General features: G+C 40.6%; 1 protein-coding gene across 2 annotated transcripts; it reads right to left on the bottom strand.

Moving 5' to 3' along the window:
- Positions 1 to 241: 241 nt before the first annotated feature.
- SNRPB2 (small nuclear ribonucleoprotein polypeptide B2) lies at positions 242 to 12,767 on the bottom strand. Of its 2 annotated transcripts, none has more exons than XM_043884522.1 (7): positions 12,631 to 12,767; positions 10,704 to 10,793; positions 10,151 to 10,323; positions 3,457 to 3,597; positions 2,789 to 2,839; positions 1,095 to 1,183; positions 242 to 610 (listed from the first exon to the last, which is right to left on the bottom strand). In XM_043884522.1, the coding sequence occupies exons 2-7, from the start codon at positions 10,765 to 10,767 to the stop codon at positions 451 to 453; spliced, it is 678 nt and encodes a 225-aa protein (XP_043740457.1). In that variant the 5' UTR covers positions 10,768 to 10,793; positions 12,631 to 12,767; the 3' UTR covers positions 242 to 450. The 2 variants fall into 2 exon arrangements, with proteins under 2 accessions (XP_043740457.1, XP_043740458.1); XM_043884523.1 differs by lacking the exon at positions 12,631 to 12,767 and adding an exon at positions 12,513 to 12,543.
- Positions 12,768 to 18,487: the final 5,720 nt, after the last annotated feature.

Raw genomic sequence — 18,487 nt, 5'->3', positions numbered from 1 at the left:
AAACTGGGCTCCAGGATGGCAGTTCATATGCATAAAAAATAACAGAAAACCTAATCAAGTGCTTGATCTAATTCTTTTACTTTTATTAAAGTGTCTCTACCATTAAAGTTTCTCTACCATTAGCTGCTCCACGATAACACTAGAAAAGCATCCCGTTACAGTTTTATATACCTTAAGATGTGTCCTCGACTAGCACCAGCATTTGATGACAGGGCAGTGGGCCAATAAATGAAATACTAGGTAAGGAATACAAATAAAAATTTTATTGTACAAAATTAAGGCCTTCACAGTTCACTAAGGCTAAACAGAGACTAAATAATCTTTTAAATCCTTTACAAAAAAAAGGTCACATACACTCCCCCTTTCCCAACTATTAAAATGAACTGACCAAATGTTATCAAAACGAAAGCTATAAATAACAGAGTCCTTTAAAGACAGCTATCCCAAATGTTATTTTTTGGCATAGGTGATCTTCATGGCATGGGACGGTGTGATCTTAAATCCCTGCAGAGCATCCCTGGCAGCTCCAGCCTGTCCATCATTTTCAAATTCAACAAAAGCGATGTCATGCCTCCCAGGTACCAAACGTACTTCCTTGAAACCAGGGAACCTATAACGAATTAAAACAATGCTTATATATGTAAACAATTTCTATATATGCAAATATAGAAATGACATCAAATACAAAATGTCTATTCTGTATTTAAATTTGTTAAGCAACATCATGACATACGTCCAGGAAAATGATCACATCCCACCAAGAATCCTGAGTGGGATGGAAGAGCCTGAAATATAATTAATACCTGAAAAGAACTGCAGGAATCATGTAAGCTAAGTCTATTTCTGTCACTTCATCAAAGCTTTTGTCTCCTATTTTACTTATCAACTAGAATTAGTAATTCAAATGTTAGAGGTAATTTAGCTTTTTATTTGCTTAATCTGCATACTGGTTTCAATTCATGATTAATCCTGGAGCAAATCAATGAAGCCATAAGGAGTTATTGTGTGATATACAAATGGATTCAACCCAGGGAGGTGCTATCTGTCCTGTTGGGAGGCTCTCAGAACACAGACTTGTTTATGAAAACACTTACTGATTAAACAGCATGGATAGCATCATCTCATTAGTCTCTTCTGGTAAATTATTAAGGAATAAAATATAGTTTGGAGGGTAATCAGGGACCTATTAAAAAGAAAAGGCCAAGTTAACTTATAAGTATAAAAAGTACAGTAAGCCATTTTGGTTCTTACATTTAAATATAAACTTCAGAGAATTACATTCCACAGTTTAAGGCTTATGAAATCTTACCACATCAAGCACTAAAGGTGAAAAACAGTGACACCAGAGAAGTAAACAAAACCTAACAGAAATTAAGATTATAAATATTATTAACAGTTTTTAAGTATTTAATTAATAGTATTTAAATAATATTTAAGTTTTAAGCATCTGGAGGCAGCTGGAATAGAAGGGTTTTGTCATCTGGATTACATAACTGGTCCTAACAAAACCAGAGACGGCATTGGTGTCACCCGTCCTCAGCTGCTTAACCCTCAGATACTCAATCCTACTGCACACTATCTCCCAGTGTGTGAGAAAATTTTGAAAAATAAAGATTTCTACTTAGTGCTACAACTATGGAGCCCATGCTCTGCAACAAGAGAAGCCACTGCAATGAGAAGCCTGCACACCGCAGCTTGAGAATACCCCCACTCACCACAACTAGAGAAAGTTTGTGCGTAGCAATGGAGGCCCAACGTAGCCAGTAATAAATAAATTAAAAAGCAAAATTAAAAAAGAGAAAGAGAAAGATTTCCATGTAGAATCTATATTTGGCGATTTTTAATGTTTTTTACAAGTAAATGAGAGTAAATTTCATGGGAGAAAAAAGATGAAATGTAAAGAACTTAGGGCTTAGAGAATTATGTGCTGGACTATAACTGCTGAAAGACTTCAAAGTAGTAGAAAATGCAAGTAACTTAAAATCAGAGGAGGAAAACCTCAGTGGTGCAAGGAATTCCCTGGATGCAAGGATCCTGTCAGACCCTAGTACGTAAGGGACCAAGTGGGAAACCATTAGTGTATAACTCAAGCTTTCTGAGGCCTTTACTGGGAAGACTTGGTAGAGTCTCCTGATAAATCTATATTGTGCTAAGTTGCTTCAGTTGTGTTTCGACTCTGCGCCCACATGGACTATAGCCGCCAGGGTCCTCGGCCCATGGAATTCTCCAGGCAAGAATACTGGAGTGGTTGGCCATTTCCCCCTCCAGGGGATCTTCCCAATCCTGGGATTGAACCCAAGTCTCCTGCAGTTCCTGCACTGCAGGCGGATTCTATACCGTGGAGTCACTGGGTAAAGATCTGTTATCAGGAGACTTAAATATATACATACTGAGGAAATAAGAACAAAGGTAACTATAGAACAACTTTGCTCTTTGAGAAAAGATGGGTTAGTGCTTCAGTTAATGGGAATGGATTCCAAGCAACAAGCCTGGAAAGCTCTGGGCCACATTATGGGAAGAAAACAACCATTCTGCTTCTTGTCTTTATAGAGCTTAGAATATATAATTTAATCCTGTCATTGATCACTGTGGGAAGCAAGGGGTAAAGCCAGGTTTTGTTTTCTTCTTCTTAGAGAAAAATAAAATGTTTTCAGGAAGAAGGTTCCACATTATTGTGGCTTATAGATGGAATCATTTTCAGTTTTTGGAGACATGAGGGTTGTTGTACATTACTGCTATTGTTTTGTAATTTTATTTTAAAGTAAGTATCACATGGGAAAAAAATTACCTGAGGATTCTGTGTTGCATTTCCTTGGGTATTAGCTGAATTTGGTGTTCCCTAAATGAAAAAAAGTGAGAAACAGTTAAAACTTCCAATCCCTCTAAAAAAGTATTAAGTGTTTAAAATTACTGAACTAAAAATAAGATTAACATAGTTTTTTTATTCATTTTATTTTCTTTGCGAATTTACATCTTAAAACTCTGACTCAAACATTTATGGTATTTATAACTTGTCAAATATTTTTGAAAGGTCTATATCATAAAAGTCAACCTCTTAAGTTTCAAAATTAAGGAGAAATATATAGGAGAAAAATCAAGGACCAGCCTTTCTCACTTTTCTTTTTTTTAAACCAACTAGAAAAAAAAAGTCAAGCATTATACTTATTAAAACTGATTTCTAATTACTTTCAATCTGAAAGTAACTAGTTTTTGGATGATAATTTCACCTTTATCTGGAATTTTTAAATTAGATTTTGAATTTATGATCTGTGCAAAGGCTGATTTCAGTGGAATACTAATAAAGATAAAATCTACAGTATTATTTATACACAGAACTTGAAAAATAAGCCAATAGATATTAACATATTTTGGAAAATGATGGAGTTAAACACCATGCAAATTCAAATAAAACTGTCTGATATACAACAACAAAATATGAACTTGTGCCCATCTTACCTGACCAGGCTTTTTGTTCACGGTTGTTGCAGTCTGTTCCACAGTTTTGGCTTTCTTCTTTTCTTTTTTCTTTTCTTTGTCAGCAAAAGTGCCACGCATTTTAGATATTATATCAGAATCTGTTTTGGCATACTGGATTCGCTGTTTTAATTATTAAAAACAAGTTACTTTTCGTTATGCTGAAGGCTATTTACACTTGTCATTAATATTTCAAATTTCATTACACAAATATGAGCTAATTTTGAACACATCCTGAAGGAAATCTGTCGAGTATGCTGAGTGCCAAAAGAAAGTAAATTGTGGCCCCTGATTCGCAACTGAGACAAAGTTAGATTCAACTATGTTTATTAGAAGAACCACAGATTTTCATACGGGAGAAACAGGACTTTGAAAAATCTCCACCACTGATCCTCTCCATCACAAGTCAGAGAAGAGTGCACTGGAAAGCCGTCTATGCCTTACAGGGACACTCGACAGGTCAAGATGTGCATGGACTTCATTACAAGTTAAAGTACTGAAGACTGAGAATGACTTTCCTTTGAATCTGGACTATTACTTTTATTTTATTTATTTTTATTTATTTATTTATTTTTTGGACTATTACTTTTAAATGAAATAATGAATAGTGGCATCAACTTAAATTTAAAAAGCTTTGAAAGGAAATAATAAGATGGCATCACACTGTGCAACCAGGCCACTTGCATGAATAATGCGCCGCAGGCAGTGTAAAACTTTTCTTTCCTGGGGTCCAGAAAGCTGAAACTACCTCTCTGATCATATCGAAACACCAGTTCTACCAATTCCTCTCTACAGTTGTCTTCTATGGCAAGACTTTGATCTCAGTATGGAGAGACCAAGTGACACCTTACAATAATGCAGGTTTGCTCGGGGAACTCCACTCAGTGCTGTGACCTAACTGGGAGGGAAACCCAAAAAGCTGGGAGTATGTATATGCAGGGCTGGGTCACTTTGCTGTACAGTAGAAACCAACACAACACTGCAAAGCAACTGTACTCCAACAGAAATTAATTTTAAAAAATAATGAAGGCTTGAAAACAAAGAAATTGTTAAAACCAACAGCAGCTCTTTCCCTTCCTTTATGTTAACTAGAGATGACTACATGGGGGAGACAAGAGGAGGGCAAGCCTCTCACAACATCTCCATCCCTTCAGTCAGTCAGTTCAGTCACTCAGTCGTGTCCTACTCTTTGCAACCCCATGGACTGCAGCACGCCAGGCCTCCCTGTCCATCACCAACTACTGGAACTTACTCAAACTCATGTCTGTTGAATCGGTGATGCCACCCAACCATCTCATCTTCTGTCATCCCCTTCTCCTCCCGCCTTCAATCTTTCCCAGCATCAGGGTCTTTTCAAATGAGTCAGCTCTTTGCATCAGGTGGACAAAGTATTGGAGTTTCAGCTACAGCATCAGTCCTTCCAATGAATATTCAGTCCTTTAGGATGGACTGGTTGGATCTCCCTGCAGTTCAAGAGATTCTCAAGAGTCTTTTCCAACACCACAGTTCAAAAGCATCAATTCTTCGGTGCTCAGCTTCCTTTATAGTCCAACTCTCACATCCATACATGACTACTGGAAAAACCATAGCTTTGAATAGACAGACTTTTGTTGGCAAACTAATGTCTCTGCTTTCTAATATGCTGTCTAGGTTGGTCATAACTTTTCTTCCAAAGAGCAAGCATCTTTTAATTTCATGGCTACAGTCACCATCTGCAGTGATTTTGGAGCCCAAAAAAATAAAGTCTGTCACTGTTTCCCATCTATCTGGCATGAAGTGATGGGACTGGATGCCATGATCTTAGCTTGTTGAATGTTGAGTTTTAAGCCAGCTTTTTCACTCTCTTCTTTTGCTTTCATCAAGAGGCTCTTTAGTTCTTTGCTTTCTGCCAAAAGGGTGGTGTCATCTGCATATCTGAAGTTACTGATATTTCTCTCGGCAATAGTGATTCCAGCTTGTGCTTCATCCAGCTCAGCATTTCTCATGATGAACTCTGCATATAAGTTAAATAAGCAGTGTGACAATATACATCCTTGACATGCTCCTTTTCCTATTTGGAACCAGTCTGTTGTTCCATGTCCAGTTCTAACTGTTGCTTCCTGACCTGTATACAGATTTCTCAAAAGGCAGGTCAGGAGGTCTGGTACTCCCATCTCTTTAAGACTTTCCCACAGTTTATACTGTGATCCACACAGTGAAAGGCTTTGGTGTAGTCAAGAAAGCAAAAGTAGATGTTTTTCTGGAACTCTCTTGCTTTTTTGATGACCCAAAAGATGTTGGCAATTTGATTTCTGGTTCCTCTGCCTTTCCTAAATCCAGCTTGAAGATCTGGAAGTTCACTGTTCACGTACTGTTGAAGCCTGGCTTGCAGAATTTTGAGCAGTACTTTGCTATGGTGTGAGACAAGTGCAATTGTGGGTAGTTTCAGCATTCTTTGGCACTGCCTTTATTTGGGATTGGAATGAAAACTGACCTTTTCCAGTCCTGTGGCCACTGCTGAGTTTTCCAAATTTGCTGGCATATTGAGTGCAGCACTTTCACAGCATCTTTTAGGATTTGAAATAGCTCAACTGAAATTCCATGACCCTCACTAGCTTTGTTTGTAGTGATGCTTCCTAAGGCCCCCTTGATTCCAGGATGCATGGCTCTAGATGAGTATCAGAACATTGTGATTATCTGGATCATGAAGATCTTTTTTGTACAGTTCTTCGGGGTAGTCTTGCCACACTTCTTAATATCTTCTGCTTCTCTTAGGTCCATACCATTTCTGTCCTCTATTGTGCCCATCTTTGCATGAAATGTTCCCTTGGTGTCTCTAATTTTCTTGAAGAGATCTCTAGTCTTTCCCGTTCTATTGTTTTCCACTATTTCTTTGCATTGATCACCGAGGAACGCTTTCTTATCTTTCCTTGCTATTCTTGGGAACTCTGCATTCAAATGGGTATATCTTTCCTTTTCTCCCCTGCCTTTCACTTCTCTTCTATTCACAGCTATTTGTAAGGCCTCCTCAGACAACCATTTTGCCATTTTGCATTTCCTTTTCTTGGGGATGGTCTTGATCACTGCCTCCTGTACAATGTCATGAACCTCCGTCCATAGCTCTTCAGGCACTCTATCAGATCTAATCCCTTGAATCTATTTCTCACTTCCACCACATCATAAGGGATTTGATTTAGGTCATACCTGAATGGTCTGGTGGTTTCTTCAATTGAAGTCTGAATCTGGCAATAAGAAGTTCATGATCGGAGCCACAGTCAGCTCCTGGTTTTGTTTTTGCTGACTGTATAGAGCTTCTCCATCTTTGGCTGCAAAGAATATAATCAATCTGATTTCGGTATTGATCATCTGGTGATGTCCATGTGTAGAGTGTCCTCTTGTGTTGTTGGAAGAGGGTGATTACTATAACCAGTGCGTTCTCTTGGCAAAACTCTGTTAGGATTTGCCCTGCTTCATTCTGTACTCCAAAGCCAAATTTGCCTGTTACTCCAGGTGTTTCCTGACTTCCTACTTTTGCATTCCAGTCCCCTATAATGAAAAGGACATCTTTTTGGGGTGTTAGTTCTAGAAGGTCTTGTAGGTCTTCACAGAACCGTTCAACTTCAGCTTCTTCAGTATTACTGGTCAGGCCATTACAATGGTCATCTGAGTTAAATTCACCCATTCCAGTCCATTTTAGTTCGCTGATTCCTAAAATGTCGACGTTCACTCTTGCCATCTCCTGTTTGACCATTTCCCATTTGTTTTAATTCATGGACTTAACATTTCAGGTTCCTATGCAATACTGCTCTTTACGGCATCAGACTTTACTTCCATCACCAGTCACATCCACAACTGGGTATTATTTTTGCTTTGACTCTGTCTCTTCACTCTTTCTGGAGTTATTTTTCCACTGATGTCCAGTAGTATACTGGGCACCTACCAACCTGGGGAGTTCATCTTTCAGTGTCCTATCTTTTTGCCTTTTCATACTCCATCCCTTAGGCTTCCTCCGATTGGAGGACTTCCTCCAAGTGTTAACCCTGCCAGCAACTCTGCTAGTCTCGCACATCATCTAACCAAAAGGAGCAGGTTTGTATTAACTCTGACTCGGTCCAGGGATTCTCTCCCAACTCCCCTGGGTCTTCAACCTTCTTCCTGACCTGAGAAGATCTTGGGTTGATCCTGTACTTGCCCCTATGGCCTGTGAAAATCTCTCACCCCAGCCCCCTCTCTTAGCTGGCTGGTCTAGAGCAGCAGTTCTCAACCTAAGGAGAATCTGCCCACCAGGACAAGCTGGCACTGCTGGCTGGAGACACTGCATTGTCACGCTAAGTGGGCAGAGGCCAGAGAGGCTGTTAAACACTCTCTGATGAACCAGAAAGCCCAAACCATAAAAAAAAAAGTTATTCAGTTCAAAATGTCAAAAGTGCCAGTGTTGAAAAACAGTAGACTAAATACTGATGAGGGATAAAAATTCACCCGCAGCTTAGAGAAGGTGCAAGATTTACATTTATACCAGAGGTTTCATGACAGACACCCTTAGGAAGGTGGTTTCACTTTTCTGAGGTATTTTTGGAATTAAAGAGCCAAATGTCCTTGAATCACAGAGAATACTTTTGTTCTGAGTTCCAAGTTGTAGACAATTTTGTTCACTTCTGATCTGATATGTTGGCATTAAAATAGAAGAGCAAATGAAACCACCTAAGTAAATATAAACAAGATAGCTCAAGGAACATTCTTTTCCCTCTTCCAGGATGCTGAAGATTTGGCAGTACCTCCTCCTTTGCTGAAGGCAAGGAAGAGACCTCCTAAAATACCTCCAATATGAGATCAGTCTAATGGGCTTCTCCCTTTGATTTTCAGTAACTAGCTGGCAAGGTGAAGCCAGTGCCAAATGCAGCAAACAATTTCCAGCTTTCCGGGACTTCAATCCCAGGCATATGCAAACATGTCATCCCAACTTAACAAATAGTCCTAAAACCCTTTATGGGAATAAATGGCTTCTTCATACTAACATAATTTCAGATTTAAACTAAAACCCAGTCTTATGCTACTACCAGCTGAGATCTCAATTATGCTAGTTCTTCATGCTACTGAGAAAGATACATTGGTTTCAGGAAATGCCAATTTACCGTAAGCTGGGGTAGATAGGTAGGTTCAGTTTTTCTGGAATACGACTTTCCAAACATACGATGGTGGGAAACAGTCAGGTGGGAAATGATGGGAAAAGGAGAGTCGGATAGAGGATGGGCAGAAAATGTGTGGCAGTTTAACAGACAAAAAGTGCTCAGTCCTGAATTAAACAGTGCAGTACCGAGGTTCTTGGAGTGCTGACTATGCCAACACTGCCTGGTATTGTGTTTGTCTTCTTAGGACACAGACACACCCTTCCATCTGCACGCCTGCTATGACTGCTTCTCCAACTATAAAGGCAGTTTAAGGAGCTGCAAAAGAGATCATCTGGCTCGTAAAGCCTAAAATATTTACTATCTGGCCCTTTACAGATCAGATTCCTATCCTAATTGAGGGGGGGAAAAGTCACAATATTGGATGTCAGCAGATTAGCTTTCAAGTCCTGATGATGCCACTGGTTACAGTAACATAAGCTTTCTGTGCCTGATTCTTAATTTGCAAGAAGAGATCACAGCGGTGACCTACACTACAGATTATGGGCCAAATCCAGCCCATGGCCTGTTTTTGTATGGCCTATGAGTTAAGAACTTTTTTCTTTTTTTTTACAATTTTTAAAGGATTATTAAAAAAACCACACACACACACAAGAATATGCAATACAAACTCTATGTGGTCCACAAAGCTTATAATATTTTCTGGTCTTTTATAAAAGAGTTTTTGCTTGCCTGTAAATTTGACCAAAGAATATTCAGTCTGCTTATTCGTTTTTTGTTGTTTTTTTACAGGTGGTGAAACGGAACATGCACAAAAAGTCAATTAATGGCAGAACCAGAATGAGAACATGGGACCCTGAAACTCTCGGCCTCGGCTCTTTCCCCAGCACCCCTTCCCATCACATTCCAGTTCCAGAAGAAAAGTACTAAAGTCCATATTCAAGGTAGAATGTACCCATTCAAAGACCAAGAGATTATATACTCTGTCTCCAGCCTGATCCAATCCTCTACCATCTCTGACTTATACCAATGCCTCCTGAGTTCCCTACTTCCCTTCCCACAATTCAACTTTGACCTAGCAGCTAAATGTGAAATCTCAGGTCATTCCTGAGTTTAAAACTGTCCTTAGATCAGTGCTTTGACTGCATAGCTTCTAAAGTACAGTATTTCACTATGGTATTTTCTGAAACTTCGGACTGGATTTCCTCTTTGACTCATGATTTTGGTTTTGTGTTGTTTTACAAATTTACAAACAGAGGTTTCTTTTTAATTTTCTGAGTAATTTATTTCTAGTTCTCAGTTCTTTTGAGATGACAGTATTGCCTATACTGCCACTGTTCTTAAAATATTCTACATCTTTGTGTATTTTGCTTTTGCCTATCTGAACTATCACAACTCAAGAAATGAATATAATAAACTCTACTACTAATGTGTTTCTATAAAAATAAATACATAAATAAACTCCAACCCACTACACAGAAGGCACAAAGAAATAGCCACACTGTCAAGGGTATATTTACAAATCTACCATACCATTAATAGTGATTAAAGCCAAAATAAGATTGATTTACCATTGGTTTGCCATAAAATGGAAATCCTTGTAACTGTCTCAAGGCATTTGTAGATGAGCCCAGTTCCTTAAATATAACAAAGGCTTGTCCCCTCATCTTCATGGTCTTCAAAGCAACGATATCTACTACGTGGCCAAACTGAGAAAACAGGGCATACAGGGATCTCTTCAATTCTGCACAAAATTAGAGAGGAAACAAGTTATTTGTTGATGACACTATAACTGAAATTCTTCTTAAAATGACACTGCACTGAGTGCACCCCACTCATTTATTTATACAGTTACATATTTTCCTAATAACATACTATTCCCAATGGCTGTTTCATTTTAAAAGTTGCTGAAACCATTTCATCTGAGTGAAAACAGATTCAACACATCTTCAGCCCCTACCTATTTTTAATCTTTAAAAAGCCTTAAAGTCTTTACACAATAAGGGATAAACCATTATCTCAGGCAGTGAGAAAGATGACAAATGAGAACTTTTGAAGCTGTATAATTTTTAAGATGGTAGTAAATAAACACACTTTAGTTTTTTTTTTTAAAAAAACACTTACCTTCCTTTTTAATTTTGTCATTCATATTGTTGATATAAATTGTGTGATTTGGTCTGATATCCATGTTTTGGGTTAAACTGTTCCAACAGCCTAAAGAGACAATAAATATTCTGTTACTAAATAGGGAGGATTCGTTCACATCATAGGGTGGCATTAAGGACACAGCACAAAGGTACTGGCTTTTCAACCGTTTCAACCCCAAATGTCAGTTTGAAAACTGAAAATATCAAATTGGCAGTAGTCTTTAAAACCTCTCCAAAACTTGCTAGCCCTCCTTTTTAAACAAAAGAACAGTTCTCAGGCTGAAAACTTGGTGGCGCACCATTATCTACTCAATTTTTAATAATATAATTTTATTCCATACATTTATTTTTATAACCAATTTCTCTTATGACAAGTGAGACTGTTTTTTTTTCCATCTGCCTAATGAAACAACTTTCCTTTTTAAACAGTATTTAAAAATTGAGTAGATTTGGTGAAAAATGAAAAAAACAAGCTAACAAATGCACGTTCAGTAAAAATCGTAAGACATAGAACATTAATGAAGTTTGCCAAGAACCTTTTCATGGGTACTCTCATAAAGCACTTCCATGTTATTAATTTATATTCACCATCACCAACAGTCCTGACTCCAAAGTCAAATCGAACGGACTTGAAACGCTGGCATACTACTGCATGATGGTTAAGAACTCAGATTCTAGTGCCAGTGGATCTGAATTCAAATCTTTCCATGCTTCTTACTAGCTGCTTGACTGATGGCAAGTTCCTTAATCTCACAGGTTCACATCTGTAAAATGGGGATGGTAATTTGCCCAATACAGCTCGGAAGACTAAATGAGATAAAATTCTTTGCAGCTTTAGAATGAGCAGTAAGCACTTAGAACAGCCGTCACTGCTATCTATTACAGAATAAAGTAGGGATTCCCAGGTGGCTCAGAGGTAAAGCATCGACCTGTCAACGCAGGAGACGCCGGCCCAAACCATGGGTCAGGAAGATCCCCTGAAGAAGGAAATGGCAACCCACTCCAGTATTCTTCCCTAGGAAATCCCACGGATAGAGGAGCCTGGCGGACTATAGTCCATGGGGTCGCAAAGAGTGGAACATGATTTAGTGACGAAACAATAATAAGTTAATGCAAGTCCTTGACAACGGTTTACATAGGTGATACGCAGAAGGCCTGAAAATTCAACCCTTGTTTTCTGTCTCTTGCACTTTTCTTTCACACCCACCACACTATTTCATTTTCCCATTGTTTTAGTCGCTAATTGGGACCTTGCTTTATTTCCTTGGTGGCCCACACAGTCCTTCATTTCACGAACATCTACACTCATAGTACGTGCACAGCATAGGACGTCTGACAAGCAAAACGCTGACAGACGAGGACTGTCCTCGTGCGGGTAAACACATGAAAGGTAACGCTTCTCAGAGGTCTGAGACCCCCTAAACTGAAACTTGGTGGACTGGTGACTCGAAGATAATGAAGAGAAGGAAGTGACAGAGATCAAACTGAGCAGGGGCACCGTGAGTCGCCTTCCGGATTCAAAAGGGGAGCCTCTGGGAGGCCCCTGAGGACCCACAGCGCGCTGTAAACGCCTCGCATCCATAACTTAACACGCGCGAGGGTCCCGCCTCTCCAGACGCAGCAACATCCGCCCACGGCCTCCGCCCGAAGCCCCAGGAAGCGGCCATGCCATGCCCGGCCCCGACTTGTCCCGCCTAAGACAAGCTAAGTCCAAGGGCCTCGCCAGACCCGAGTGTCAGTTTCCAAGCATTCCTCAGCGACCCACCACAAACCCTCGGCTGCATACATTCTGGCCCCAGCGCTGCGGACTGCTTATTCTCGGCTTCCGCAGGGGAAGGTTTGGCTAAGCCGCAACCCGCAGCCAGAAGAAAGGAGAGAGCGATGAAAAAACCTCGCCAACTCACCGAACAGGTCCACCTCGTCCCGTAAGAACCGCAAAGCAGAAGCCGGAAGCCGAATCAGTCACCGGAAATGACGTTCCAAGCGCCTCAATCGAAAGCCGATCAGTCAAGAAGCCGAGCCCAGAGTAGATCGATGCCCGTCGATCTAGATGGCATTAAGTAATCGCTCTGAGCATGCGCACACCTGGTGGGCGGGGAGAACAGGTGTGAAGGGGAAACGGGGTAAGGGAAAGAGCTTTGGGGGACTTCTGTGGGTTTAACTCGAATTCTGGGGGAGCGCAGTAAGAGTATAAGGATAGACGATGATCATTTTCCGTCACCATGAGTTTGCACTGTTCAACACAGAACATCCTGATAAACACATCTGTGGGCTTCCCTAATGGTTCAGACCGTAAAGAATCAGCCTGCAATGCGGGAGACCTGGGTTCTATCCCTGGGTTGGGAAGATTCCCTGGAGGAGAGGGCATGACAACCCACCCCGGTATTCTTGCCTGTGAAATCCCATGGACAGGGGAGCATGGTGGCCTGCACTCTGATGGTACAGTTGGACATGATTGGACACAACAGACACATCTGTAAGTTGAAAGCACTGTAAGATGCAAATGCGAATACATGTAATAACACCTAACCTACCCAGCATCACACATTTAATCCAGACCTATCACAAACGTGCTCAGAACACTCACATTAGCCTTTTTATTGTTCAGTCGCTCAGTCGTGTCCAACTTTTTGCAACCCCATGGACTGCAGCACGCCAGGCTTCCCTGTCCTACAACATCTCCTGGAGCTTGCTCAAACTCATGTCCATTGAGTTGGTGATGCCATTCAACCATCTCATCCTCTGTCATCCCCTTCGCCTCCTGCCCTCAATCTTTCCCAGCATCAGGGTCTTTCCTAATGAGTCAGTACTTCACGTCAGGTGACCACAGTATTGGAACTTCAGCTTCAATATCAATCCTTCCAATGGATATTCAGGACTGATATCCTTTAAGATTGACTGGATGGATCTCCTTGCAGTCCAAGGGACTCTCAAGGGTCTTCTCCAATACCACAGTTCAAAAGCATCAGTCCTTTGGTGCTCAGCCTTCTTTATGGTCCAAATCTCACATCCATACATGACTACTGGAAAAACCATAGCTTTGACTAGATGGACCTTTGTTAGCAAAGTAATGTCTCTGCTTTTTAATATCCTGTCTAGGTTGGTCATAGCTTTTCTTTCAGGGAGCAAGCGTCTTTTAATTTCATGGCTTCAGTCACCATGGGCAGTGATTTTGGAGCCCAAGAAAATAGTCTCTCACTGTTTCCATGTTCCCCCATCTGTTTGCCATGAAGTGATGGTACTGGATTCCAAGACCTTCATTTTTTGAATGTTGAGTTTTAAGCCAGCTTTTTTATTCTCCTCTTTGACTTTCATCATGAGGCTCTTTAGTTCTTCTTTGCTTTCTGCCGTAAGAGTGGTGTCATCTGTATATCTGAGGTTATTGATATTTCCCCTGGCAATCTTGATTCCAGCTTGTACTCTATCCAGCCTAGCATTTTGTATGATGTACTCTGCATATAAGTTAAATAAGCAGGGTGACAATATACAGCCTTGATGTATTTCTTTCCCAATTTTGAACCAGTCTGTTGTTCCATGTCCGGTTCTAACTGTTGCTTCTTGACCTGCATACGGATTTTTCAGAAGGCAGGTCAGGTGGTCTGATATTCCCATCTCTTTTAGAATTTTACACTGTTTGTTGTGATCCACACAGTCAAAGGCTTGAATGTAGTCAATGAAGCTGAAGTAGATGTTTTTCTGGAATTCTATTGCTTCTTCTATGATCCAACGGATGCTGGCAATTTGATCTCTGGTTCCTCTGCCTTTTCTAAATCCAGCTTGAACATATGAAAGTTTTTGCTTCATGTACTGTTGAAGCCTATCTTGAAGAATTTTGAACATTACTTTGCTAGTGTGTGAGATGAGTGTAATTGTGCAGTAGTTTGAACATTCTTTGGCATTGCCCTTCTTAGGGATTGGAATGAAAACTGACCTTTTCCAGTCCTGTGGCCACTGCTGAGTTTTCCAAATTTGCTGGCATATTGAGTACAGCACTTCAGCAGCAGCATCTTTTAGGATTTGACATAGCTCAGCTGGAATTCCATCACCTCCACTACCTTATAGTTGGGCAAAAATCATCCATACAAAGCCAATTTTATAATAATGTGTTGAACATCACATGCAATTTGTTGAATACTGCACTAAAAGTGAAAAACACAATAGCAGTCTGGATACAGAGTGTAGTTCACCCTCATGATCACATGACTGACTGTATTGCAGGAAAATGGAAAGATGGTCATAACTCAGGTCTCCAGGGAGTCCCTGGGAGGGGTCACCAAGTAAGCGTCCTTGGCTTCATGCAGGAAAGATTTCAAGAGTCATGGTGGTAAAGTGAAAGCAGGTTTATTGAGAGAGATACACATTCCATAGGCAGAATACAGTCCAACTCAGTTGATGACAGTGGGGCTGGGGGGGTGGGTGTTAGTTTTTTATGGGCTAGATAATTTCATAGGCTAATAAGCGGGAGGAAGAATCCAATTATTTTAGGGAAGGAGGTGTTTCTAGGACTTGGGGTGTGCCCACTTTTTAAGTCTGCATTGGGGCTGTCATAATGCCTGTGGGCATGTTATTTAGCATATGATAATGTATCACAATGAGCATATAATGAGGCCTAGGGTCTAGTAGGGGCTTCCCAGGTGGTGTAGTGGTAAAGAGCCCACCCCTAATGCAGGAGATGTAAGAGATGTGGGTTCAATCCCTGGGTCAGGAAAATCCCCTGGAGTAGGAAATGGCAATCCACTCCAGTATTCTTACCTGGAGAATCCCATGGACCAAGGAGCCTGGTGGGCTACAGTCCATGGGGTTGCAAAGAGTGGGACACGACTAAATGACTTAAAGCAGCAAGGTCTACTAGACGTTGAATCTTCTGCCACCTTGGGTCTCATAGTTTCTAACCAGTTTTTGTCGTATCTTTGATGGTTATGTCATTCTTATAATGGTTGTGCCCTGCCCCGTCCTTCCTTCTAAACTGGGAGCTGTGTTTTGCTGCCCAGCATTAGGACACAGTACCTACTGCATGTTGTTAGCACAGGAAAAGCTCAAAATTCAAAATTTGAATTTTGGTTTTTCTTGAATGTGTGTCATTTTCACATCTGCATAAAGTCAAAAAACTGTGAGTTGGATGATCGTAAGCTGGGGACCATCTGATTGAAACAGAGCTGGACCCTATGGTCCTTACCCCTCACCTGGCTGTCCTGGGTCTTCCAGAGGAGTGCTGTGGTCATAACAGCGTATGAGCCTGGTGCTGCTTATGGCTAGCAAACCCAGGTAGGGGATTTGGGGGACGTTCCTAGCAGCTGCCAAAATCATTTGTTTTGAGGATCCTCCATGTTTCTCCCCTCAGCACTGGCTGCCAACTTACACTTTTCCTTGGTGACATGGAACTTTGCATTTGGGATGAGCTGATGAGCTCCAAGACCAGGTAAGTTCACCATTGTGCACACAGGCACCCTTCACATCTGTGAGTTCTAGCGATGTTTGGGCATTCTTGCCAATTGGTTCTAATGTCTGTCTGCTATTGAAGAGCATTTGTAAGTGCCAGTGCTATTTGGTCATTCTTGCCAGTTGGTTCTGATGTGTGTCTGATGTTGACCATTGGTGAACACTGACTACTATTTGGGCACTTTTGCCAATTGGTTCTGATTGATGTCTGTCTGCCATTGAGGACCATTTTGTGAGCATGAGGTGCTAGTTGGGCATTCTTGCCAATTGGTTTTGATGTCTGTCTACTGCTGAGCACCGTTTGTGAGCACTGAGTATCATTTGGGCATTTTGCCAATTGGTTCTGACATCAGACTACCATTGAGGATCATCTGTGTTGGGCAAGTGTTCATTTGGGACTTGGTACCAATAACCCTCAGAGAGGGTTTATGATAGATCTGTTGTTTGGTCTGTGAGTGTATGATTGCCTTATTTAAAATGGGACATTTAGGTTCAATTCATTAAGAAAAATTTTAGCTATGAAATTATGACTACAAAAAAGAAAGATGATTTTTTTGGACAATGTATGGCAGCAGTATTCTTTAGACTCTTGAGAAAATTGGTTAAGATAAAACTCTTGGAATTAAAAAAAAATTGGTTCTTTTGGCATATGCTGTTAGGGAAAGCTAGCTTGATAAAACACTTTTTTTAGACCCTGAGAAACTAAAAATATGACTAGGAGAAACTTTGAAGTTAATGCTTATCATATCCTTGAAATACAAACAAAGTCCACTTTGCCTGGATCTTCAGCCATTATACCTACTATTGTGGGCAAGAATCCCTTAGAAGAAATGGAGTAGCCATCATAGTCAGCAAAAGAATCCAAAATGCAGTATCTGATACAATCTCAAAAATGACAGAACGATCTCTGTTTGTTTCCAAGGCAAACCATTAAATATCACAGTAATCCAAGTCTATGCCCCAACCAGAAATGCTGAAGAAGCTGAACTTGAATATTTCTATGAAGACCTACAAGACCTTCTATCACTAACACCCAAAAAATACGTCCTTTCCATGATAGGGGACTGGAATACAAAAGTAGGAAGTCAAGAGCTACCTGGAATAACAGGCAAATTTGGCCTTGGAGTACAGAATGAAGCAGGGCAAAGGCTAACAGAGTTTTGCCAAGAGAACACACTGGTCATAGCAAACACCCTCTTTCAACAGCACAAGAAGACTACACATGGACATCACCAGATGGTCAATACCAAAACCAGATTGATTATATTCTTTGCAGCCAAAGATGGAGAAGCTCTATACAGTCAGCAAAAACAAGACCAAGAGCTGACTGTGGCTCTGATCATGAACTCCTTATTGCCAAATTCAGACTTAAACCGAAGAGAGTAGGGAAAACCACCAGACCATTCAGGTATGACCTAAATCAAATCCCTTATGATACAGTGGAAGTGAGAAATAGATTCAAGGGATTAGATCTGATAGACAGAGTGCCTGAAGAACTATGGATGGAGGTTCATGACATTGTACAGGAGGCAGTGACCAAGACCATCCCCAAGAAAAAGAAATGCAAAATGGCAAAATGGTTGTCTGAGGAGGGCTTACAAATAGCTGTGAGAAGAGAAGTGAAAGGCAAAGGAGAAAAGGAAAGATATACCCATTTGAATGCAGAGTTCCAAAGAATAGCAAGGAGAGATAAGAAAGTCTTCCTCAGTGATCAGTGCAAAGAAATAGAGGAAAACAACAGAATGGGAAAGAATAGAGATCTCTTCAAGAAAATTAGAGATACCAAGGGAATATTACACACAAAGATGAGCACAATACAGGACAGAAATGGTAGGGACCTAACAGAATCAGAAGATATTAAGAAGTGTGGCAAGACTACACAGAAGAACTGTACAAAAAAGATCTTCATGACCCGGATAATCATGATGATATGATCACTCACCTAGAGCCAGACATCCTGGAATGTGAAGTCAGTGGGCCTTAGGAAGCATCACTATGAACAAAGCTAGAGGAGGTGATGGAATTCCAGTTGAGCTATTTCAAATCCTAAAAGATGATGCTGTTGAAGTGCTGCACTCCATATGCCAGCAAATCTGGAAAACTCAGCAGTGGCCACAGGAATGGAAAAGGTCAGTTTTTATTCTATCCCAAAGAAAGGCAGTGCCAAAGAATGCTCAAACTACTGCACAATTGTACTCATCTCACATGCTAGCAAAGTAATGCTCAAAATTCTCCAAGCCAGGCTTAAACAGTATGTGAACTGTGAACTTTCAGATGTTCAAGCTGATTTAGGAAAGGCAGAGGAACCAGGAATCAAATTGC

Source organism: Cervus elaphus, chromosome 23, assembly GCF_910594005.1.
Source record: "Cervus elaphus chromosome 23, mCerEla1.1, whole genome shotgun sequence".
NCBI lineage: Eukaryota > Metazoa > Chordata > Mammalia > Artiodactyla > Cervidae > Cervus > Cervus elaphus.
Note: the sequence above shows the minus strand (reverse complement) of the source record. Positions and strands in the feature narration are given on the sequence as shown.